Source organism: Trifolium pratense, linkage group LG4 (genome assembly GCF_020283565.1).
Source record: "Trifolium pratense cultivar HEN17-A07 linkage group LG4, ARS_RC_1.1, whole genome shotgun sequence".
NCBI lineage: Eukaryota > Viridiplantae > Streptophyta > Magnoliopsida > Fabales > Fabaceae > Trifolium > Trifolium pratense.
This window is the reverse complement of record NC_060062.1, coordinates 14,103,025-14,127,377: the sequence shown is the minus strand read 5'-3', so window position 1 is coordinate 14,127,377 and position 24,353 is coordinate 14,103,025. Positions and strand designations below refer to the sequence as shown.

The window sequence follows — 24,353 nt, the reverse complement described above, 5'->3', positions numbered from 1 at the left end:
TGTAAAAAAAATATTTCAAAACAATTAAATAATTGGGTTTAGAACTATCGTGTTTATAAAGAATTTTGTAACACTATTAAATTGAATCAATGTAAAGTTTGGTGTTTGGCGTAAGAAAATCCTTGAACCACAATCCTGAGAGCTTTTGATATCTTTTCAAACCATTTTTGTAATCTACGAACGTCATTCCAAATCTCACTATATAACCCTTGTGCCATTCAAAATTATCCAATAAAGACCATGCAAAATATCCCTTTACATTTACGCCAGCCCTGCATTTCCATTAGAAGAAAGAATAGTTTAGTGAAGTTACTAAAAAGGAAGTGAAAATAGATTGATCTTTAGATATAGTTAAGAAATGGACTTACTTAATTGCCTCTCTCAGATAAAATAGATGACGGTGATGATAATCAACTCTATAAGTATCAAGAAGAGATTCCTCAAGTGATAATGATGGATCATCGTACTCATTTACACCTACACACATGAAAAAGTTCAATTATCATTTATGAGTAATAGAAATAAAATTCCATATGGAAATTTGAATATATCTTAAATAAATAGTTCTTTTTTAGCATATTAAGTTTAACTTTATCTAGAAATAACTTTTAATAGTACTTTCAGAGGAAAGAAATATGATATACAGTTGATTTGCGTACCATTCTCAGTAATATAAATTAACGGGTTGTTGTATTTTTCTTTAACTTGTATCAAAAAGTCTCGAATTCCCTTTGGATAAACATACAACCAATCTGAAGCAACCTGAAAGTAAACAAATATATAGAAGTTCATCAATAACTCATTTTCCGTAAAAAAATTCAATAACTCATTTAAACAATGCCACAAAAATATGTAAACTTTGCATTTTTTAAGGTAGAAAACTTACATTTATACCAATGGATTTTCCATCACGTTCGACTGCATTCACAAAAATTAAAAGGTATACCATTAATTTAATTAATTGGTAAAATCACTTAAATAATCAATAAATACACATTAGATGATATAGTAAGCGAAAGATGTGCTTACATGAATATTGAGTAAGAGAATCAGTTAGGTAACTTGATGGGGCATTGCTTAATTGAGGTGCATCCGAAGCATAACAAGAAGCATAGTAATTTATCCCAATAAAATCAAATGAACCGCTAACTAGTTTAGATTGCTCTTTAGTAAACTTTGGTAGTCGTGATTTGACCAACGCTCGCATGATTTTTGGATAATCTCCATTAGTTAAGGGATCCATAAACCTATTATTAAACAAAGAAATGGAATAAATTATCACGGCTTGTGTTAATTTATATAGTATAATTATATAAGCTATATCTATATACTCAACATCTACGACAATTCTTTCAAAATAAAAAATAAAAAAATCTTTGCCAATTATAATAAAGAAATTTATTAAAAAAAATATAGATGTACTTACCACCCAAACATAAAATCGATAGCTCGTTGAGCAGCCTTTTGATTAAGTTTGTTATCTGAGTGCGGCACAAACCAATTAATGACCAATGTAATACCAATCAAACCATTTTGTGAAACTTGATATTTGGTCTTGTACACATTAACAACTGCAGCATGAGCTAGAAGTTGATTGTGTGAAACTAAATAAGGTTCTGTTCCAGAATCACCACCAGTGCAATTTGGATTCAACGAAGAAGAGCATCGACCTGGTGCCATTTCTCCATTTGCATACCCATCTCGACTGTAAGTCCATGGTTCATTCAAAGTTATCCAATTTTTTACCCTATCACCGAATGTTTTAAAGCAAAGTTCCGCATAGTCTTGAAAGTCTTTTCTGTAGTTGAAGATATGTAAAGATGAATGAGAAACATAATTTTTATAAGCTTTTAAATTAGGAATGTAAATTTTGAATTGTGTGACTCACATGATGAGGGGGCTTAAGAAGCCACCATATTCATCTTCTAGAGCTTGAGGAAGATCCCAATGAAAAAGAGTTACAAATGGTTGTAAGCCATTTGCAAGCAATTCATTGATGAGGTTGTTGTAATAGTCGATTCCTTCTTGATTAATTCCTCCACTTAGTTTTCCATCTGCATTATTTGATGAAAGTGAAAAATGAGAAACATTTAATTGGTGTAATTGAGTTTAATTATTGATGGATAAACTAGACTACTTACTTGGAAGTACCCTAGACCAAGATATGGAAAATCTATATGCATCCAAGTTCATATCCTTCATGATCGCAACATCTTCCTTATAACGATGATATGAATCAACTGCAACATCTCCGTTTTTTCCATCATCAATTTTTTCTGGATATCTATGAGTAAAGGTATCCCAAATACTCGGTCCTCTTCCACCTTCGGATGCGGCGCCTTCATACTGATAAGCAGAAGATGCTGTGCCAAAGATAAAGCCTTCAGGGAAATCATTCCTATTCAATGAACCAACATGTGGTGCAGTTGTAATGGCTTCTAAGGTACTTCGTGATAAAGAGATTGTTATGAATGTGGAAAGTAAGAGAGAAAATAGAAGATATTTCATATTGATTTCTTTTGATGATGATAATTGAAATGACTCTTTGGTTCTGTTTGTGTGAATGAATTAATTGATGATTGTTTGGTGAGAAATGTATAGGAAAGAAAGAATGAATGAATTTGTGTTGTGAGTTATGGTAATGAATGAAATGTATTTATATAAGAATAAGAATTATAGAAACAAACAAAATAAAGTCTTGGGTGGGCTATTGACTACACTAGCTACTACAGTGGTCAGTGGCTCCTTCAGTGTAATTACCTTTCATTTTTTCTGGTCAAATTTGTATAGTCAGCGCTGCTGTTCTATGACTAAACCATAGGAAAATATACAATCAAGAGTTAGGACAAAACTCCCTTCAATTTTGTTTTAATCGACTTATTTCAATTATTTCTGCCCCTCTCTTTTTTCTTCATTCATTAGATAATGCATTTTCTGTTTATTATAAAAAATGCATTTCAAAAAATTAATTAAATAATTGTGATATCACACTTTATTTTTACGTAAAGTGGATCTCCTCTGCGCAACTGCATAGACTAATCATTCGAGCCTTGCGGGGTGAGAATTTCTCCCTAAATTTTTTAATATTGTTGTATGCTCAATTCAAAAATCGAACTCAGAATTTTGATTAAATTAGTAGAGACTCGTACTATCTCATTTAAGTGCTCTTAGATATTGCAATATCATAATCTTTAATAAATAGATGTTAATTAAATTTTTCCTTAATTATTTGGTTTTTTTTTTTTGCTTTATTAATATGGTACAGAGTTATTAAAGAAAATAATTAAGTAAATAACTAAGTAACTCATGTAGAGTTGGGAGAAGATTAGGGCCATCAAAGCTCTTCTAATTTTGTTTGAGATAGTATCGAGGCTGAAAGTTAATTTCTTTTTTTTTGAAAACTTGGTATTCGGCCTTAGGACCGACTAATCCAAGGGGACCAATCCCACCGCCCACTTGCGGGGGCCCCATTTAAAGCCAGAGTTTTTTTTGCTCTGTATGGACTTAGCCCACCGAAATTGGCACCAGTGGGAATCGAACCTGAGACCTTGAGAGGAGCATACTCCAAGGGCTCAAGCCAACACCACTCGACCAACCCCAAGTGGGTTGCTGAAAGTTAATTTCTATAAGACCATATTGACAAGTATTAATGTTGATGATAATAGTTTTTTATGTTTAGATGGTGATGAATTGTAAAATTGGGCGGATACCATTTATTTATCTAGGCGTTTGCACTTGAGGAAATCCTCAACATCATCGTGGTTGTCGTTGATTGAAAAGATTTGGGAGAGGTTGTCTGGATGGAAAAGTCATTTTTCTATCGATGTATGATATTTTAGTTTTGCTCAAATTTGTCTTATCATCTTTGCCAATTTATTTTCTTTCTTTCTTCAAGACTCGTGCATGTATTACCGTTCCATTGAATCTCTCTCTTTAATTTTATTGTTTTTATGGGGTGGGAGTGAGGAAGTTAATTAGGAAAAAATGACTTGAGTAAAATATGATAAGGTGTGTCTTGATAGAGACGGGGGTGGTTTGAGAGTGTGTAAGATTAGAGAATTTAATTTATCTCTTTTAGGAAAGTAGAGTTTGAGGTTTTTGGTGGACTAAGAAGGGTTGTGGTTTAAGGTGTAGTATGGGTTGACACATGGTAGAGTTAAGGAGGGAAGAGGAAGACATCTATGTGGTTGAAAGATTTGTGTGATGTTAAAGAGGGGTGGGCTTGATCTTGGGCAGTGGTTTGAAAATAATATTAGTCGAAAGATGGAAAATGGGAAAGAGACACTTTTTTGGAAATATGTGGTTGGATGGTGAAGCTATTTGTATTTGTTTTAATATACTCTATGAATTAGCTATCGATAAAAATATTACGGTGGCTGATATGTGTAGGATGAGTTGGGCCATTGGAGTGTTGTGGTGTTTTTTTAAATTTGTTTTTACCGGTTAATACTTTGGACAAATGGGTGTGGCTCTCTAATCCTATCATTTGTTACTCGGTCAGAGATGTTTATCATTTGTTAATGCATCTAGTTTCAGTCACTATGGTTTTGCACACATGAATGTTATTTGGAATAAAGTTGGTCCATTAAATGTGTCATTTTTTGCCTGAAGAATGCTTAATAACATGTTACCTTCAAAAGACAATTTGATTCATCGTGAGATGCATCTTGAGGACTCAACACTTTGTCTAAGAGGGTATGGAGTTGCTGAAACTATTGATCACTTGGTTGTTGGATCGATGTGATTTTTCTATATAGATTAAAATCTTAAATTGGCTAGCATCTTTGGCTAGATCATGTCAGACAATTTTGTAATTCATATCTTTTTCTAAAAGAGGTAAGGATTGGTCTTCAAATAGTATGGTTTGCTTGTTGTGGATCTCTATAAAAAGAAATGAATAAGAGGTTATTTGTCCAAAATGTGTAGTCCGCTAAGATAGTGAAAATTATTTTTTCATGATGGTGATTAAAGACGCGCAAACTTAACTTTAATTATAATTTGAATTTATTGTGGTTTAACCTTTTATCTTATTTAAAGGTTCGAATATGATTTGGTATTTGAGGCTATCTTTATTTTTTGGGTAAACTATTTTAGTTAGACAAACTTTATGCTTAAACCTCTCTTTTTAATATAGTATTTATTTGCCTTTAAAATAAATTGTTGAATAATACTAGTAGCTAAGAAGTATGAAAACACGTAGAGACTCAAAGGGTAAAGAATAAAATATGAAAGGACAAAAAATGTAGTAATAAAGGACATTGTTCAAAGTACGTACCTAAAATAAAATCATATTAAAATATGAGAATGAAGAAATTTGTACTCTTCTTAATCAAAGGGTTTGCATTAGTTTGTGTGAGATTGACTTGGTTCTTCCAACATCTTTGCTTGGTAGAATTCATATAGCCCACGTGCAATTAGATGAATTATTATATAAATCAGTGTTAATATTGGAGTTTTAATAACGTACGAATCTGATTTAATTTGAGTGAAAAAATGAAAAACATTGGAGTAGTTGAGTGCAAGCAATATCCAAATATTTTGATCAAGTCTTGAATTCACATATAATACCTCATATTTAAAAGCAATTTCTTTATTTATAATAAATAAATTTAAAACAATTTTTTTAACCCTCCAATTAAGAAAAGAGAATCTCGTAATCTGATGTTTGACTGAAAAATAAGTAAATATGATTAAGAACCGTTCATTCTAAAAATCAAATTTAGATTCTCTTAAATAATTCATCGTAAAGTATGATTAAATTGCACCTACTCCTAAGGTCGGATACTAAATTTTTGAAAAAAAAAAATATTGCATCTGTCAATTCAACTTTAAAAACTTTTGTATGCGGCACGCCATAATTATTATATTTTATCCAAATCAATGAAGAAGAAGAACGCAAGGAGAACAAATAATTGAAATATCAAATAATTGACTAGAACTTCAGGGGCGTCGCATTTGACTAGAAATAAAATAAAAGGCAGGTAGTTACACTGAAAAAACCACTGACCACTGTAGCCACTAACTTCATTTTTGTTTCTTTCTTATTCTTATTCTTATATAAATACATTCATTCATTACCATAATCCACAACACAAATTCATTCATTCTTTCTTTCATTCTTCTCTTTCTTAATCAAAGTTAATTAGCATAATCAATAATTAATTAATTCACACAAACATAAACACAGTCATATAATCATCATCAATAGAAATCAATATGAAATATTTTCTATTTTCTCTCTTACTTTCCTCATTCATAACAATCTCTTTATCACAAAGTACCTTAGAAGCCATTACTACTACACCACAGGTTGGTTCATTGAATAGGAATGATTTTCCCAAAGGCTTTATCTTTGGCACAGCATCTTCTGCTTATCAGTATGAAGGCGCAGCATCAGAAGGTGGAAGAGGACCGAGTATTTGGGATACCTTTACTCATAGATATCCAGAAAAAATTGATGATGGAAAAAACGGAGATGTTGCAGTTGATTCATATCATCGTTATAAGGAAGATGTTGCGATCATGAAGGATATGAACTTGGATGCATATAGATTTTCCATATCTTGGTCTAGGGTACTTCCAAGTAAGTACTCTAGTTCTAATTTTTCATATCAATGATTAAACTCGATTCACCCAATTAAATGTTTCTAATTTTTCACTTTCATCATTAACTAATGCAGATGGAAAACTAAGTGGAGGAATTAATCAAGAAGGAATCGACTATTACAACAATCTCATCGATGAATTGCTCGCAAATGGTTTACAACCATTTGTTACTCTTTTTCATTGGGATCTTCCTCAAGCTCTAGAAGATGAATATGGCGGTTTCTTAAGTCCTCTCATCATGTAAGTCAAACAATTCAAAATTCATAATTTGTTTAAATTCTTATAAAAATTATGTTTCTCATTCATCTTTACAAATCTTCGACTACAGAAAAGACTTCCAAGACTATGCGGAACTCTGCTTTAAAACATTCGGTGATAGGGTAAAAAATTGGATAACTTTGAATGAACCATGGACTTATAGTCGAGATGGGTATGCAAACGGAGAAATGGCACCAGGTCGATGCTCTTCTTGGTTGAATCCAAATTGTACCGGTGGTGATTCTGGAACAGAACCTTATTTAGTTTCACACAATCAACTTCTAGCTCATGCAGCAGTTGTAAATGTGTACAAGACCAAATATCAAGTCTCACAAAATGGTTTAATTGGTATTACATTGGTCATTAATTGGTTTGTGCCGCACTCAGATAACAAAATTAATCAAAAAGCTGCTCAACGAGCTATCGATTTTATGTTTGGGTGGTAAGTACATCTTTATCTTTTTAATGAATTTCTTGATTATAATTTGCAAAGATTTTTTATTTTATTTTAAAAGAATTGATGTAGATGTTGAGTATATTGATACAAGCTTATATAATTATACTATCTAAATTAACACAAGCCTTGATAATTTATTCCATTTCTTTGTTTCATAATAGGTTTATGGATCCCTTAACTAATGGAGATTATCCAAAAATCATGCGAGCGTTGGTCAAATCACGACTACCAAAGTTTACTAAAGAGCAATCTAGACTAGTTAGCGGTTCATTTGATTTTATTGGGATAAATTACTACGCTTCTTGTTATGCTTCTGATGCACCTCAATTAAGCAATGGTCCGGCAAGTTACCTAACTGATTCACTTACTCAATATTCATGTAAGCACCTCTTTCGACTACAATACCGTCTAATGTGTATTTATTGATTATTTAAGGAATGTTATCAAGTAATGAAATTAATGGTATATCTTTCAATTTTTGTGAATGCAGTCGAACGTGATGGAAAATTCATTGGTATAAATGTAAGTTTTTGACCCTAAAAATTGCAAAGTTTACATGTTTTTTTTTGCATTGTTTAAATGAGTTATTGATGAACTTCTATATATTTATTTACTTTCAGGTTGCTTCAGATTGGTTGTATGTTTATCCAAAAGGAATTCGAGACTTTTTGATACAAGTTAAAGAAAAATACAACAACCCGTTAATTTATATTACTGAGAATGGTATGCAAATCAACCATATATCATATTTGTTTCCTCTTGAAGTACTATTAAAAGTTATTTCTAAATAAAGATAAACTTAATATATTAAAAAAGAACAATTTATTTAAGATATATACAAATTTAGATATGGGATTTTATTTTTATTACTCATAAATGATAATTGAACTTTTTCATATTGTGTGTAGGTATAAATGAGTATGACGATCCATCATTATCACTTGAGGAATCTCTTCTTGATACTTATAGAGTTGATTATCATTACCGTCATCTATTTTATCTTAGAGAGGCAATTAAGTAAGTACATTTCTTAACTATATCTAAAGATTGATCTATTTTCAGTTCCTTTGTAACAATTTTACTAAATTATTCTTTCTTCCAATGTAAATGCAGGGCTGGCGTAAATGTAAAAGGATATTTTGCATGGTCTTTGTTGGATAATTTTGAATGGCACAAGGGTTATATAGTGAGATTTGGAATGACATTCGTAGATTACAAAAATGGTTTGAAAAGATATCAAAAACTCTCAGGATTGTGGTTCAAAAAGTTTCTCACATCAAACCCTAAACTTTACATAGATTCTATTTAATCGTGCTACAATTTATTTTTTTTTTGTTTATAAACACCATACTTGTAAACCTAATTATTTCATTATTTGAATATATCAAGTATACCATTGGTAATTGTATGTAAACATATATTATTTATAATAATTAGAAAATAATTATTTGTTTATTCTATATGTATCTTGTAATTTCATTTTCCATCTCTCTAAAAATTGAAGGAAATTAATAATTAAGACATTTTAATAAAGAAGACATTTTATTCTCATTTGTGTTGTTGAATAATGAAAACTATAAATTAAGGTTGTTGATCCGCTGTCGCACACGGGTCAAAAACGAGTTTTAAAAGTGTAGTTTAGGAAAAGCGACACTAGCTCGAGTATCGTCTCACAAGGACTCACCATGAATTTAGCAATATTAGAATCAATAAAAAAAACTGTAAATTATGGGGGGGGGGGGGGGGGGGGGGGTTCGATTTGTGATAAACAGCGAGTAAATGTTATGAATTTAATTAATATAAAGGCAACCATTCCATTGGTTTCAGGCAAACTTCGTTATTATCCTATCATAGGTTCACAGAAAATACTCGTTCATATGTTCATACACTGGTTGATTTATAAAACTAATTAAACAAGCGATTATCAGTTTTATGCGAATTCATTTGATTAAGCATCATATGTGTTCAACTAACCATGAACAGTGAACAAGTGCCACTAAAACACGGTTAATATCATGACAAATTCAATCAACCCTATTGCTAAGCACAACAGTCCATATCAGTTTCTATTCCTATTAATTTAAACAAGCGATAAATTAATCTGAATGAGAAATATGGGTAAAAGATTGTACCTTTTTTAAGCAAGATAGCAGCATATACATTTGCAGAAAAATGAGCAAAAGGCCTGTAGTCAAAAATCAAAATATGGACCGATAAACCCTCATTATGGTTTCCTGCATTGATCATAAATTCATAATGCAAGCATCCAAAGAGTTGATCTGCATTATGAAATATATACCAGATAGTTACTATGAGAAATAGTTCAAACTCCAAAGAGTTGGTTTCTTTGTACTTCGCTTCACTTCACTTGTTCCTTCCTTAAAGAATTCCTTTGCATTTAGGCAAAATTGCATTTATCGACTAAGGTCATCAAAGCACAATAGATTAGATACCATCCAAGCCTTAAATTATGAATAAAATTTCATATTAAAATTGCATTTTAGGCAACAACTAGCATTCGCATTAAGGAATCATCCAACGTTTTTGGGCTATCAAGACAATCCCTAAGAAAAATCATGGAACAAAGAGTATATTCATCTTATTGTCGAAATAGTGGGCTCAGCGACAGTTTCACAATTAGGGGCATGAAAATATTTCATCCCAGCGACAATAGATACCATCCCTTAAATCATATGGTTACAATTTCATATGAAAATTGCATTGAAAGCCATCATCCAACTTTTACATTATGAATTAAGAGTTCAAAATGCAAATATGTTGGAATAAAAATTCCAAAAATGTGCAAAATTTCATTATGGTAACAAACAAAAAAATTGTCTTTCAAAGTATATAGGGTCTTGGAACATAACATGTTTACTCAATTAAAGATTTTTTTTTCATGCAGAAGATTGAATGTTCTTCAATTATCAAGAACGAAAAAAAATCAATATCACAACATATGCATCTAAACAAATTGACTTTCATAACATTGATGCCAAATAGGGTCTCCGTCTCGGGCATAGCACACATTTGCTCAATTAAGGTTATTTTTTTTTTTTAATTTCTCAAGTAGAAGATTGAATGAAATGTTCTTGAATATTCAAGAATGAGAAAAATGGGTAAAAGATTCAAACTTTTTTCTCAAGCAGAAGATTGAATGTTCTTGAATATTCAAGAATGAGAAAAACGAGTAAAAATTCAAACTTTTTTCTCAAGCAGAAGATTGAAATGTTCTTGAATATTCAAGAATGAGAAAAATAGGTAAAAGATTTAACCTTTTTGTTAAGCAGAAGATTGAATTAATTTTTTTTCCTTCTTCAAACAAGCAGAAAATTGAATGAATAATGAAGAATCGAAAAAATTACCGTTAAAAACGAGAAAGAGTTTATCTTTGAGTTCGTTGATGACCCAACATTGATTCATTCTTTTTCTTCCCTCAAACCAAACACACAAAAAGTTCGATCAAGAAACGACAATATGTGTTTCATTCTTTTCTTGAAGAAAACAGAACTGTTGTGTAACCTCTGCGTAACATAGAATGGAAGAGTGAAAACGAGTGATGTATGTGTTTTTATAGACAGACTACTTATGGGCTGAGAGATTCGGCCCAATACCTAACTAATCATGCTTTAGCAATTTTGATAGATAAATAAAATTTTCAAGGATTAAATTAAAAAATCTTTATTTTTTTTATGGATGAAAAAAAAATAACTATCAACAATAACCTTCTCAAAATGATGTGAATAAAAAAATTGGTAAACCAGGTCTATTGCTTTAGAAAATTCTATAATATAGACAAGCCTACATTGGTTAACTTATTTGTACACTGGTTTCTCTCTATAAGAAACCGTAAAATTCATGCCTCTAAGCAAATCCTTACGATTCAACCATATGTTACTTAAGTTCCAAGGCACAATTATATTTGATTTATCTCTCAGTAAAACCTGTCAGCTTGAATGGCATAACTAGATCCTAAATGCAGACAAAACAACCTAAAAACTTTGCCTTATCTTAATTAATTGTCTCATAAAAAATACTTCATTCGTCTCAAAATTTTGGTCATTTTAGAGTTTTGAACATAGGTTAAGAAGTAATAAATATTGATAAATTAAATCATTTTTATCCTTATTTTTTATCAAGAAAGAGAATAAAATGCTATTATATAAAATTTTGTATCGAATTAAGAATAATAAAAAATCTTAATAGAGAGATTTATTTATGCACTATTTCTTTTTGTCAAGTAGCCTAGTGGTTAAAAAATTCACCTTAAAGGTGAATAAGTGGAGTGTTCCGGGTTCGAATATGTACTCATGCACATATAGTGGAATGTCCCTATCAACCGAGCTAAATAAACATTTATGCACTATTTTGATTTATGTGACATGTGAATTGCACTACCACTCACAATATTGAAGCAAAAAACAATTAATTAATTTTTTTATCGGTAAGTTTTAAATCTTACAATTTTGGCCTTTTATTTTTTAAAATAGCAATTTTGGCACTCGATTTTAGTCCTTTTTACTAGGGGTGTGCATGGTCGGATATTTTTACAAACCAAACCATATCCAAACCAAAACCACTTAAATGGATTCGGATTGATAACCATAACCACATTTTTCTACAAACTGATTACATAACTGGTTATAAATCTGGTTATGGTTACCAAACCAGTTATTTTTATAAAACTGGTTTAAATTTGGTTATTTTCTTAAATTTGGTTTAAAACCAGTTTTTTCTAAATACAAATTAAAAACTAGTTATTTCTCATTTCAAAAACTAGTTATTTCATAAAATCAAATATTTCTCTTTCAATTTTTAAAACCAAAGTTTAAAAAAAAATAAAAAATCTCATACCTGAAATTTAAAAGATAATTAAAAAATCAGAATAGTTACTACTGCCTTGAATGTTTGCAATTTGCACTTTGCACCCACATTCAATTTCATTATTATAGCAATTATTATTATATCATAAGTGATTATTATAGCAATTATATCATAAAAAAAACCAAACCGTATCAGAATCGCTGTGAGAGAGAGAGAGAGGGAGAGAGAGAGAGAGAGAGAGAGAGAGAGAGAACGGGGGAGAGAGAGAGAGAGAGAGAGGATGGTGTGGTGGTTGGTCGGATTGGCTGGAGATGGTGGTGGTTGGCCGGATTTGCGGCGGCGGAGAGAGATTTTCTCTCTTTCTCCCTCGTTCTGTTTCTTACTTTGTTTCCTTTTTTTATTTGCTTTTTTTTATAGATTTATTAATAGAAATGGTGATGATGAAAGATGGAGTATTTATCTAGATCTCTATATTTTTTGTGATCCAACGGATATGGTTATAGATCTGGACATCCCAAATAAAAACTGGATTTATAAAAGTGGATGACCAACCATTTTGTGATAGACTGGTTTATATTTGTTTATAAATAACCGGTTAATTGGATATGATTTTGGATTTGGATGTGGTTTTATCTACGTGACCAGATATTTTGCTCACCCCTACTTTTTACAAAAGACAGACTCATTTTGACTTAGTTAATATATGTGGCACTCATTAAACTGACTCGCACGCCACAAAAGATAGACTCATTTGAATGCATTTCTTTAACATGTATGCTTAACAGATATTTTTGAAAGAAATTAGACACCATTAAACTTTTGAACTTATAATATATAATATTAGTCACCTAAAAAATAATTTGTAACTTTATATTGTATAAAAAAAATTAAGATAAAATTAAATTAAATCAATTAGGTTGGTCTATTGGTGTTGACTCGGAACCTTGAAGTGTGTTCTTTTCCAAGTCTCAGATTTAATTTTCCTTAATGTCAATTTAGATAGGTTAGACTTTAAACGGAGCATCTGCAAGTGGATGGTGAGATTTTTTTTTAAAAGAAGATAAAATTAAATAAACATTATAAAAAGCAATATATTAGGGAAAGAGACTATCGTGTAAGTTTGATGAGATGGTAGGTAAGTAAAGTTTGCTCAACAATCTTTCCTACTAAAGCAATTTATTTAGTTGCTAAACTAAGTAAGATGACATATTGAAATATTGAAATCAAACCAGTAAAACAAATAATTAGTGAGTGAGAATGAGAGTGAGAGTCATAGAACAGCAGCGCTGACTATCCAAATTTGACTAGAAAAAGGCAGTTACACTGAAGGAGCCACTGACCACTGTAGTCTGCACCCACCCAACAACTTCCTTTTGTTTGTTTCTATAATTCTTTTTCTTATATATGTATAAATACATCCATTCATTACCATAATCCACAACACAAATTCTTTCATTCTTTCTTTCATTCTTTTCTTTCTTAATCAAAGTTAATTAGCATAATCAATCATCAATTAATTCACACAAACATAAACAGAGTCATATCATCATCAGTATTAATCAATATGAAATATCTACTATTTTCTCTTTTACTTTCCTCATTCATAACAATCTCTTTATCACAAAGCAACTTAGAAATGATTACTACTACACCACAGGTTGGTTCATTGAATAGGAATGATTTTCCCAAAGGCTTTATCTTTGGCACGGCATCTTCTGCTTATCAGTATGAAGGCGCCGCATCCGAAGGTGGAAGAGGACCGAGTATTTGGGATACATTTACTCATAGATATCCAGAAAAAATTGATGATGGAAAAAACGGAGATGTTGCAGTTGATTCATATCATCGCTATAAGGAAGATGTTGCGATCATGAAGGATATGAACTTGGATGCATATAGATTTTCCATATCTTGGTCTAGGGTACTTCCAAGTAAGTACTCTAGTTCTATTGATGATTAATCTTAATTCAACCAATTAAATGTTTCTCATTTTTCACTTTGATCGTTAACTAATGCAGATGGAAAACTAAGTGGAGGAATTAATCAAGAAGGAATCGACTATTACAACAACCTCATCAATGAATTGCTTGCAAATGGCTTACAACCATTTGTAACTCTTTTTCATTGGGATCTTCCTCAAGCTCTAGAAGATGAATATGGCGGTTTCTTAAGTCCTCTCATCATGTAAGTCAAACAATTCAAAATTCATAATTTGTTTAAATGCTTATAAAAATTATGTTTCTCATTCATCTTTACAAATCTTCGACTACAGAAAAGACTTCCAAGACTATGCGGAACTCTGCTTTAAAACATTCGGTGATAGGGTAAAAAATTGGATAACTTTGAATGAGCCATGGACTTACAGTCGAGATGGGTATGCAAACGGAGAAATGGCACCAGGTCGATGCTCTTCTTGGTTGAATCCAAATTGTACCGGTGGTGATTCTGGAACAGAACCTTATTTAGTTTCACATAATCAACTTCTAGCTCATGCAGCAGTTGTAAATGTGTACAAGACCAAATATCAAGTCTCACAAAATGGTTTAATTGGTATTATATTGGTCATTAATTGGTTTGTACCGCACTCAGATGATAAACTTAATCAAAAGGCTGCTCAACGAGCTATCGATTTTATGTTTGGGTGGTAAGTACATCTATATTTTTTTTTAAATGAATTCCTTTATTATAATTGGCGAAAGTTTTTTTTTTAATTTTGAAATAATTGATGTAAATGTTAAGTACATAAATAGATATAGCTTATATAATTATACTATAGAAATTAACACAAGCTGTGATAATTTATTCTATTTCTTTGTTTCATAACAGGTTTATGGATCCCTTAACTAATGGAGATTATCCAAAAATCATGCGAGCGTTGGTCAAATCACGACTACCAAAGTTTACTAAAGAGCAATCTAAACTAGTTAGCGGTTCATTTGATTTTATTGGGATAAATTATTACGCTTCTTGTTATGCTTCTGATGCACCTCAATTAAGCAATGGCCCACCAAGTTACCTCACTGATTCTCTTTCTCAATATTCATGTAAGCACCTTTTTGGCCTACTATATTATCTATTGTGTATTTATTGATTATTTAAGTGATTTTATCAATTTAAATTAATGGTATACCTTTCAATTTTTGTGAATGCAGTCGAACGTGATGGAAAACCCATTGGTATAAATGTAAGTTTTTGACCCTAAAAAATGCAAAGTTTTACATGTTTTTTTGGCTTTGTTTAATGAGTTATTGATGAACTTCTATATATTTATTTACTTTCAGGTTGCTTCAGATTGGTTATATGTTTATCCAAAAGGAATTCGAGACTTTTTGATACAAGTTAAAGAAAAATACAACAACCCGTTAATTTATATTACTGAGAATGGTACGCAAATCAACTATATATCATATTTTTTCCTCTTGAAGTACTATTAAAAGTGATTTCTAGATGAAGTTAAACTTAATATTACTATACATATTTTCATATGGAATTTTATTTTTATTACTCATGAATGATAATTGAACTTTTTCATAATGTGTGTAGGTATAAATGAATACGACGATCCATCATTATCACTTGAGGAATCTCTTCTAGATACTTATAGAGTTGATTATCATTACCGTCATTTATTTTATCTTAGAGAGGCAATTAAGTAAGTACATTTTTTATATATGTCTTAAAGATGATTATATTTCACTTTCTTTCATAGAATTCAACTAAATTATTCGTGTTTTTTTTTCTATGAAAATACAGGGCTGGTGTAAATGTAAAGGGATATTTTGCATGGTCTTTGTTGGACAATTTCGAATGGCACAAGGGTTATATCGTGAGATTTGGAATGACCTTTATAGATTACAAAAATGGTTTGAAAAGATATCAAAAGCTCTCAGGATTGTGGTTCAAGAATTTTCTTACGCCAAACACCAAACTTTACATAGATTCAATTTAATAGTGTTACAAAATTCTTTATAAACCCGATACTTGTAAACCCAATTATTTCATTGTTTGGATATAACAAAGTATACACCATTGATAATTGTATGTAAACATATATTATTTATAATTAGAAAATGATCATTTGTTTATTCTATATTTATCTTGTAATTTATTAATTTTTCCATCTCTCTAAAAATTGAAGGAAATTAGTAAATAAGACATTTTATGATCAATACACGTGATTATAATTTCTTATTTTTATAATTTTAAATAATCTAAATTCGCAAAACCCTCACAATATTTGCATTCAATAATGTGCCTGTTTGGTTTGGCGGTGGACTGCCCAAAACGCACGTCCAACCATTTACGCCGTGCTTTTCACTTGTTTGGTTCGCCTCTGGTAGATGTGCTTTTGTAGCTCAACGCACGTTTCACACGAAGCTGGTATTCCTAGCTTTTCATTCTGGCAGAATCAATTCTCATTTCCATGACATGGTTATTGACTATTTTGCCCTTTATAACTTGTCAATGGATGAGAATGTGATGATTTTCAACAACTGTTATTATGGAATGGACATTCTTGGCTTGATTTTGCTTATACCTCACCAAACAGGTTGGTTAGTTACAATTCTTTAGATTATAAAATTTGAACAAAATTGAATTACGTCATTTTATCGGTTTGGAGGTGTCAGTGTCGTGTCTGGTGTCTGTGTGTCCGTGTTTCATTGATTATATATAGTTGCAGTTGTGTTTCATTCCTTGATATTGGAGAGAATTGTAATCAAATTTAGCCTCAATTACAGTTGCATTGTGAGTGTCGTGTTGTCCGGTGTCCGTGTTTTATTGATTATATATAGTTGCAGACTTGCAATTGTGTTTCATTCCTTGATATTGGAGAGAATTGTGATCAAATGCAGCTTCAATTACGGTCGCATTGTGTTTTTGGAAACATAAAAAACCGTTATGTTGTGGTCTAGATAGTGGTTGTGGACCTTTATATAAAATCTTGATATAGAACCCGTAAAATTAAGGTAACGGAACTGTATTTTATTTGTGGAAAAGATTGAGCACAAAGGCTCAACAATGTTGGAAACATAGACTGAAATGATAAACTAGAGTTCGAGAACTCTTACCAGAGCGACATGCTCCTATCAATTTGAGGGTGGAAATGATGCGTTTGAAGATTTGTTAGATTCAATTTGATGGTGGAGATTTGTTTATGCACCATTCATAAGTTTATTCCTTATGCATAATAATTCATGCCTTCTTTAACATGTATGCTTAACAGATTTATTTTTAAAAGAATTTTTTAAAAGAAATTAGACACCATTAAACTTTTGAACTTATAATATATAATATTAGTGACCTAAAAAATAATTAGTAACTTTATATTGTATAAAAAAAATCAAATAATTAAGATAAAATTAAATTAAATCAACTAGGTTGACATGTGTTGACTTGGAATCTTGGAGTGTGTTCATTTCAAGGTCACAAATTTGATTTCCCTTGATACCGATTTAGATAAGCTAGCTCATATAGAGTAAAAGTAAACTCTTACTTTAAACGGGGCTCCACAAGTAGGTGGTGGGATTGGTCCTCGAATTAGTCGGTCTTTGGACTGGATACCGAATTTTTTTTTTTAAAAAAAAATTAAATTAACATTATAAAAGGAATGTATTTTTTTTTAACCCTCCAATTCTTAGAGGAATGGATTTATGAATGTCAGAAATTTGTTAGGATATAGTAAAGTATGGCAAAAAAAAATTCATATATAATACGAGTTCGGGTTCTCACAAAAAAAAAAATTGTCTTTTAATATTAACCACTTGAATTGTTTTTTTTTTAAGGAATTAACCACTTGAATTGTATCATACCTCATATTTGAAAGCAATTTCTTTAAATATAATAAATTTACAAATATTTTATTTGTGAAACCCTTCAATTATCAAGAAAAGAGATTCTTGTAATCTGGTATTCGATCGGAAGATAAGTAAGTTTGATAAGAATCTTTTCTACTAAAGCAATTTATTTTTTATTGAACTATAGCAATTTATTTAGTCTATTTTACTAATATATTAAATCGATTACGATCAAAGTTACTAATTTATCCTTATTACTTTTAACCACGTTGCAAGTTTTATATTGATGGTGGCTCTACAAGTGTACATAATCGCTACCAAGTAATAAAGTAGTAAGTTATCATCTCCACAGGGATTGTGCCAAAACTACCAGTTTCGGTTAGGAATTAGGATAGTTTTGCTTTCACTTTGTTTGTTAGAAAAAGGTTTTGAGACAGACTTAGATAGTATAAGACTAAAGATAAATGAAAGAGTTCATAATGATAAAAGTAGGGTAAGTGCTTTCGAATCCCTCCCCTATTTCTACTTGGTAACTGGCACTATATCTGCTCACTATTGAAGCATTATATCTAGAGATTAATTTCTATTAAAGTAAGCCTGATATAACTATACTTACTTCTATTGTAATCTGTTTAGGTCGAATCAATTAAACTAGGTTCAACCTTTGTTATCTTGTGTCCTTACCTTTAACGGGTTCAGCCTCGAATTGGCGTCCTTACCTTTAGAGGTTCAAAATTTAACAAGTTCTCTACCATGCTTGGTTTCCTAATACCAGTACAGAATTTAACTATGTGTAATTCTTCATCTCAAACCTAACCGCAGATACTGAATTTAATGGTCTCGTATAGGTAGGTTGATACGATCATGAGTTCGCTAAACATGTGGAAGGAAACTTATAAAAAAAATGCACAAATAAATATTTGGATGAAGATGCTTGAGCCCAACTTGAAGCCCATTTCACATGATAAGAAACATCCTTGGACTGAATTGTGGTCTAATAATATTGGACTAAATAAAAAACAATTAAGTCCAATTTTCTTTATTTTTATTGTAATTTTCGTTTTTGGTATTATGAGGGTTTTTAGATGACATTTAGTTGCTCCCCAGGCTCTCTAGATGCTTCCTAGTGGTGCACTAAGTCATTATAGTGGCTAGTGGGAATTTATAAGCATGTTAGTGGGAATTTTCTAAGTCCTATGATGAATGTATGGTAGTGGACAATAAATCCTACTATGTAAGGATATGCTATAAATAGGACTATCATGTACTTTTCAAAGAACTGAGAATATAATCTAATTTGAGAGTTTCTCTTGTGAGAACTTTTTCTTTGTTCTTGTGATAAGAACATTGTTCTTGAGATAAGAACTTTATAGTGTTGGTTCTACCGGCAGGTCGCGGTTAGGGTCACACTTTATTTGATAACTTTGGTTCTACCGACAGGTCGCGGTTAGGGTCAAGTTCCTCTTTTCTTTGATAACTTTGGTTCTACCGGCAGGTCGCGGTTAGGGTCAAGTTCCTCTTTTACCTGTTTTCAAGACGATCCTAAGCAGTCGCTTATCATAGGTTATAGTATCTCTTTGATTCAGTAGTCTTAGACGTGTCACGGTACGCACTTCGACCCTAGTTACTAACAGAATATGCGTGCGTTCATATATGCATTATGCTAGTGTATAAACAATAAATGGAGATAGTAACAGATAATAAATGAATAGCAATTGTAAATGTAAGTAGTCTTGGAATATAACCAGATTACATGTTTCAAGCAGTCCTAGGAAAGTTCATCTACTTGACCTAACCTAAAGGGACTTAGCTATTATTAAGCATATTGAACAATAAAGAAAACATGCATAAAAAATAACCTCGACTCCTTGCGGAGGAAGTTCGTCTCCCGATGGTGGGGGAGAGTCTCCCTCTCTTGAGATCTCCTTAGCCCTCCTTGCTCCTCCTCCTTTGCTCCTTAGAGAGCTTATAGTTCTCTGAACTTCTGAATGAATAATTGTGAAGGAGGAGAGTTCTATTTATAGTTTTTCAGCTGGATTTGGGCTTTTTCTTGCTACCCATCGTATCCATTGTAGCCACGATGACATTCAAATTCTTCTCATCGTGGCCACGATGGATCTTATCGTGATACGATGAAAGATTTGATTCAGATATTCTTTGTTGTTAAACCGCCTTTCATCGTGATGCAATCAATCGCATCGTGGGTACGATGAAATCAAGTTTGTTGCGCAATTTGTTCTTCTCATCGTGGCCACGATGTAATCCATCGTAGGCACGATAGCGTCCATAATTAGATTTTTGCTTCAACATGAAAGTTGTAGCTCTTTGTCTTAGCTTTCCAACGCATGGTCACAGGCCACGATCCGACAATTGTAGCTCAATTTATGGCGTGTTTGGTATGATGTGGTATTTCTTCATCATTTTACGATGGTCATCCATCGTGGTGTGATGGATTCTTCAATTTCTTCCTTTTTAGCCCTTTTTCATGCATTTTTCACTTTTTCTTGATTCTTGGACAAGTAACTTCGTAACTTTAGGTATTTGCTTGCATTTGGTCTTCAATTGCTACTAAAACTACTCTAAAATAGTACTAAAAAACATCATATAATTGACTGTCATCATATATCCTTCATTGTAATTTCACTAAAAAAAATAAAAAAAGTATATATAGAAAGAATATAAGATCAATACAAAAAATATATATTTTGTAAAAAAAAAAATACATAAAAAAGAAGATGATGGACTTAAAAATAGAAACATAACAAATTATAGATTGGAACAAAACAGAACAATCTATACTCATAAAAATAGCAACAAAACAGATTAATACGATCAACTCAATAATTTAATAAAAGAAAAAAGAGAATAAAATAGTCAATAAAAAAATTATAGAAAAAATAAGATGAATATGCATAAAATTATGAATATAGAAATAGAAATATCGAGTAAAAAAAATAGAAACATAAACAATATTTTTCATAAAAAAAAATAAACAATATACTATTAACTATTAATAATAATAATAATAATAATGCAATAAAATTAATTACCATCAAATTTACTAAATTATCCTAAATATTCCTAATTTTTTATTAAAAAATATACATGAGACTATTGTTTGTGACAGATACATAAAAAGTTAGATAATTTATCGTTGATAATTATAATAAAATTTATTCATTTAATAAATTTTACAAAAAATAGCATAATAGTTTCACTTATATTTTAACAATATCATATAACAAATTTTTAAATATTTTATTCTGATGATTTTTTTTTTAAACAAGTAAGATGACATATATATTTTATACTATATATTTTCCAAATCAATGAAGAAGACACGTGCGGAGAACAAATAATTGAAATATAACACCAATTAATTCAAATAAACATCAAATCAGTAAAACAAATAATTGTTTATAGTGAGAGAGAGTAAGAGTCATAGAACAGCAGCGCTGACTATCCAAATTTGACTAGAAAAAAAAATGATAGGCAGTTACACTGAAGGAGCCACTTACCACTGTAGTCTGCACCCACCTAACAACTTCCTTTTGTTTGTTTCTATAATTCTTTTTCTTATGTATAAATACATCCATTCATTACCATAATCCACAACACAAATTCTTTCATTCTTTCTTTCATTCTTTTCTTTCTTAATCAAAGTTAATCAGCATAATCAATAATCAATTAATTCACACAAACATAAACACAGTCATATAATCATCATCAATAGAAATCAATATGAAATATTTTCTATTTTCTCTCTTACTTTCCTCATTCATAACAATCTCTTTATCACAAAGTACCTTAGAAGCCATTACTACTACACCACAGGTTGGTTCATTGAATAGGAATGATTTTCCCAAAGGCTTTATCTTTGGCACAGCATCTTCTGCTTATCAGTATGAAGGCGCAGCATCAGAAGGTGGAAGAGGACCGAGTATTTGGGATACCTTTACTCATAGATATCCAGAAAAAATTGGTGATGGAAAAACTGGAGACGTTGCAGTTGATTCATATCATCGCTATAAGGAAGATGTTGCGATCATGAAGGATATGAACTTGGATGCATATAGATTTTCCATATCTTGGTCTAGGGTACTTCCAAGTAAGTACTCTAGTTTATCCATCAATGATTAAACTCAATTCAACCAATTAAATGTTTCTCATTTTTCACTTTCATCAAATAATGCAGATGGAAAACTAAGTGGAGGAATTAATCAAGAAGGAATCGACTATTACAACAACCTCATCAATGAATTGCTTGCAAATGGCTTACAACCATTTGTAACTCTTTTTCATTGGGATCTTCCTCAAGCTCTAGAAGATGAATATGGCGGTTTCTTAAGTCCTCTCATCATGTAAGTCAAACAATTCAAAATTCAAAACTTGTTTAAATGCTTGTAAAAATTATGTTTCTCATTCACCTTTACAAATCTTCGACTACAGAAAAGACTTTCAAGACTATGCGGAACTCTGCTTTAAAACATTCGGTGATAGGGTAAAAAATTGGATAACTTTGAATGAGCCATGGACTTACAGTCGAGATGGGTATGCAAACGGAGAAATGGCACCAGGTCGATGCTCTTCTTGGTTGAATCCAAATTGTACCGGTGGTGATTCTGGAACAGAACCTTATTTAGTTTCACACAATCAACTTCTAGCTCATGCAGCAGTTGTAAATGTGTACAAGACCAAATATCAAGTCTCACAAAATGGTTTAATTGGTATTACATTGGTCATTAATTGGTTTGTACCGCACTCAGATGACAAACTTAATCAAAAGGCTGCTCAACGAGCTATCGATTTTATGTTTGGATGGTAAGTACTTCTATAATTTTTTTAAATGAATTTCTTTATTATAATTGACGAAGGTTTTTTTTTTTGAAATAATTGATGTAAATGTCATATACATAGATAGATATAGCTTATATAATTATACTATATAAATTAATATAAGTCGTGATAATTTATTCCATTTCGTTGTTTCATAACAGGTTTATGGATCCCTTAACTAATGGAGATTATCCAAAAATCATGCGAGCGTTGGTCAAATCACGATTGCCAAAGTTTACTAAAGAGCAATCTAAACTAGTTAGCGGTTCATTTGATTTTATTGGGATAAATTACTACGCATCTTGTTATGCTTCTGATGCACCTCAATTAAGCAATGGCCCAGCAAGTTACCTAACTGATTCTCTTTCTCAATATTCATGTAAGCACCTTTTTGGCCTACTATATTATCTATTGTGTATTTATTGATTATTTAAGTGATTTTATCAATTTAAATTAATGGGATACCTTTCAATTTTTGTGAATGCAGTCGAACGTGATGGAAAACCCATTGGTATAAATGTAAGTTTTTGACCCTAAAAAATGCAGAGTTTTACATGTTTTTTGGCTTTGTTTAAATGAGTTATTGATGAATTTCTATATTTATTTACTTTCAGGTTGCTTCAGATTGGTTATATGTTTATCCAAAAGGAATTCGAGACTTTTTGATACAAGTTAAAGAAAAATACAACAACCCGTTAATTTATATTACTGAGAATGGTACGCAAATCAACTATATATATCATATTTTTTTCCTCTTGAAGTACTATTAAAAGTGATTTCTAGATGAAGTTAAACTTAATATTACTATACATATTTTCATATGGAATTTTATTTTTATTACTCATGAATGATAATTGAACTTTTTCATAATGTGTGTAGGTATAAATGAATACGACGATCCATCATTATCACTTGAGGAATCTCTGCTAGATACTTATAGAGTTGATTATCATTACCGTCATCTATTTTATCTTAGAGAGGCAATTAAGTAAGTACATTTTTTATATATGTCTTAAAGATGATTATATTTCACTTTCTTTCATAGAATTCAACTAAATTATTCTTTTTTTTTCTATGGAAATACAGGGCTGGTGTAAATGTAAAGGGATATTTTGCATGGTCTTTGTTGGACAATTTCGAATGGCACAAGGGTTATATCGTGAGATTTGGAATGACTTTTATAGATTACAAAAATGGTTTGAAAAGATATCAAAAGCTCTCAGGATTATGGTTCAAGAATTTTCTTATGCCAAACACCAAACTTTACCTAGATTCAATTTAATAGTGTTACAACATTCTTTATAAACCCGATACTTGTAAACCCAATTATTTCATTGTTTGGATATAACAAAGTATACACCATTGATAATTGTATGTAAACATGTATTATTTATAATTAGAAAATGATCATTTGTTTATTCTATATTTATCTTGTAATTTAATAATTTTTCCATCTCTCTAAAAATTGAAGGAAATTAGTAAACAAGACATTTTATGATCAATATCCGTGATTATAATTTCTTATTTTAATAATTTTAAATAATCTAAATTCGCAAAACCCTCACAATATTTTGTAT

The 24,353-nt window shown here is 30.9% G+C and overlaps 4 protein-coding genes across 4 annotated transcripts; 3 read left to right on the top strand and 1 right to left on the bottom strand.

The window, feature by feature from the left end:
• LOC123921184 (beta-glucosidase 24-like) lies at positions 1-2,635 on the bottom strand. The gene is made up of 8 exons (XM_045973614.1): positions 2,142-2,635; positions 1,889-2,054; positions 1,427-1,798; positions 1,030-1,247; positions 887-918; positions 660-762; positions 369-477; positions 1-272 (listed from the first exon to the last, which is right to left on the bottom strand). Exons 1-8 carry the CDS (start codon positions 2,506-2,508, stop codon positions 77-79), a joined length of 1,563 nt encoding a protein of 520 aa, XP_045829570.1. The 5' UTR covers positions 2,509-2,635; the 3' UTR covers positions 1-76.
• Positions 2,636-6,001: 3,366 nt separating this feature from the next.
• Positions 6,002-8,781, top strand: LOC123881875 (beta-glucosidase 24-like). The gene is made up of 8 exons (XM_045930628.1): positions 6,002-6,583; positions 6,681-6,846; positions 6,935-7,306; positions 7,483-7,700; positions 7,812-7,843; positions 7,942-8,044; positions 8,230-8,338; positions 8,435-8,781. Exons 1-8 carry the CDS (start codon positions 6,217-6,219, stop codon positions 8,628-8,630), a joined length of 1,563 nt encoding a protein of 520 aa, XP_045786584.1. The 5' UTR covers positions 6,002-6,216; the 3' UTR covers positions 8,631-8,781.
• A 4,791-nt stretch (positions 8,782-13,572) lies between these two features.
• On the top strand, positions 13,573-16,235 carry LOC123881876 (cyanogenic beta-glucosidase-like). The gene is made up of 8 exons (XM_045930629.1): positions 13,573-14,076; positions 14,164-14,329; positions 14,418-14,789; positions 14,972-15,189; positions 15,298-15,329; positions 15,427-15,529; positions 15,689-15,797; positions 15,899-16,235. The coding sequence occupies exons 1-8, from the start codon at positions 13,710-13,712 to the stop codon at positions 16,092-16,094; spliced, it is 1,563 nt and encodes a 520-aa protein (XP_045786585.1). The 5' UTR covers positions 13,573-13,709; the 3' UTR covers positions 16,095-16,235.
• A 5,300-nt stretch (positions 16,236-21,535) lies between these two features.
• Positions 21,536-24,199, top strand: LOC123924589 (beta-glucosidase 24-like). The gene is made up of 8 exons (XM_045977535.1): positions 21,536-22,048; positions 22,136-22,301; positions 22,390-22,761; positions 22,938-23,155; positions 23,264-23,295; positions 23,391-23,493; positions 23,656-23,764; positions 23,863-24,199. The coding sequence occupies exons 1-8, from the start codon at positions 21,682-21,684 to the stop codon at positions 24,056-24,058; spliced, it is 1,563 nt and encodes a 520-aa protein (XP_045833491.1). The 5' UTR covers positions 21,536-21,681; the 3' UTR covers positions 24,059-24,199.
• Positions 24,200-24,353: the final 154 nt, after the last annotated feature.

Excerpts from the sequence above, each read along its gene's own strand:
- LOC123921184 (XM_045973614.1), bottom strand. The coding sequence starts at position 2,508 with ATGAAATATCTTCTATTTTCTCTCTTACTTTCCACATTCATAACAATC. Across the intron at positions 478-659 it reads AATTTATATTACTGAGAATG|GTGTAAATGAGTACGATGAT; the intron begins GTACGCAAATCA and ends TCATGTGTGTAG. Across the intron at positions 273-368 it reads TATCTGAGAGAGGCAATTAA|GGCTGGCGTAAATGTAAAGG; the intron begins GTAAGTCCATTT and ends ATGGAAATGCAG.
- LOC123881876 (XM_045930629.1), top strand. The coding sequence starts at position 13,710 with ATGAAATATCTACTATTTTCTCTTTTACTTTCCTCATTCATAACAATC. Across the intron at positions 14,077-14,163 it reads TTGGTCTAGGGTACTTCCAA|ATGGAAAACTAAGTGGAGGA; the intron begins GTAAGTACTCTA and ends TAACTAATGCAG. Across the intron at positions 15,798-15,898 it reads TATCTTAGAGAGGCAATTAA|GGCTGGTGTAAATGTAAAGG; the intron begins GTAAGTACATTT and ends ATGAAAATACAG.
- LOC123881875 (XM_045930628.1), top strand. The coding sequence starts at position 6,217 with ATGAAATATTTTCTATTTTCTCTCTTACTTTCCTCATTCATAACAATC. Across the intron at positions 6,847-6,934 it reads TTCTTAAGTCCTCTCATCAT|AAAAGACTTCCAAGACTATG; the intron begins GTAAGTCAAACA and ends CTTCGACTACAG. Across the intron at positions 8,339-8,434 it reads TATCTTAGAGAGGCAATTAA|GGCTGGCGTAAATGTAAAAG; the intron begins GTAAGTACATTT and ends ATGTAAATGCAG.
- LOC123924589 (XM_045977535.1), top strand. The coding sequence starts at position 21,682 with ATGAAATATTTTCTATTTTCTCTCTTACTTTCCTCATTCATAACAATC. Across the intron at positions 22,302-22,389 it reads TTCTTAAGTCCTCTCATCAT|AAAAGACTTTCAAGACTATG; the intron begins GTAAGTCAAACA and ends CTTCGACTACAG. Across the intron at positions 22,762-22,937 it reads ATCGATTTTATGTTTGGATG|GTTTATGGATCCCTTAACTA; the intron begins GTAAGTACTTCT and ends GTTTCATAACAG.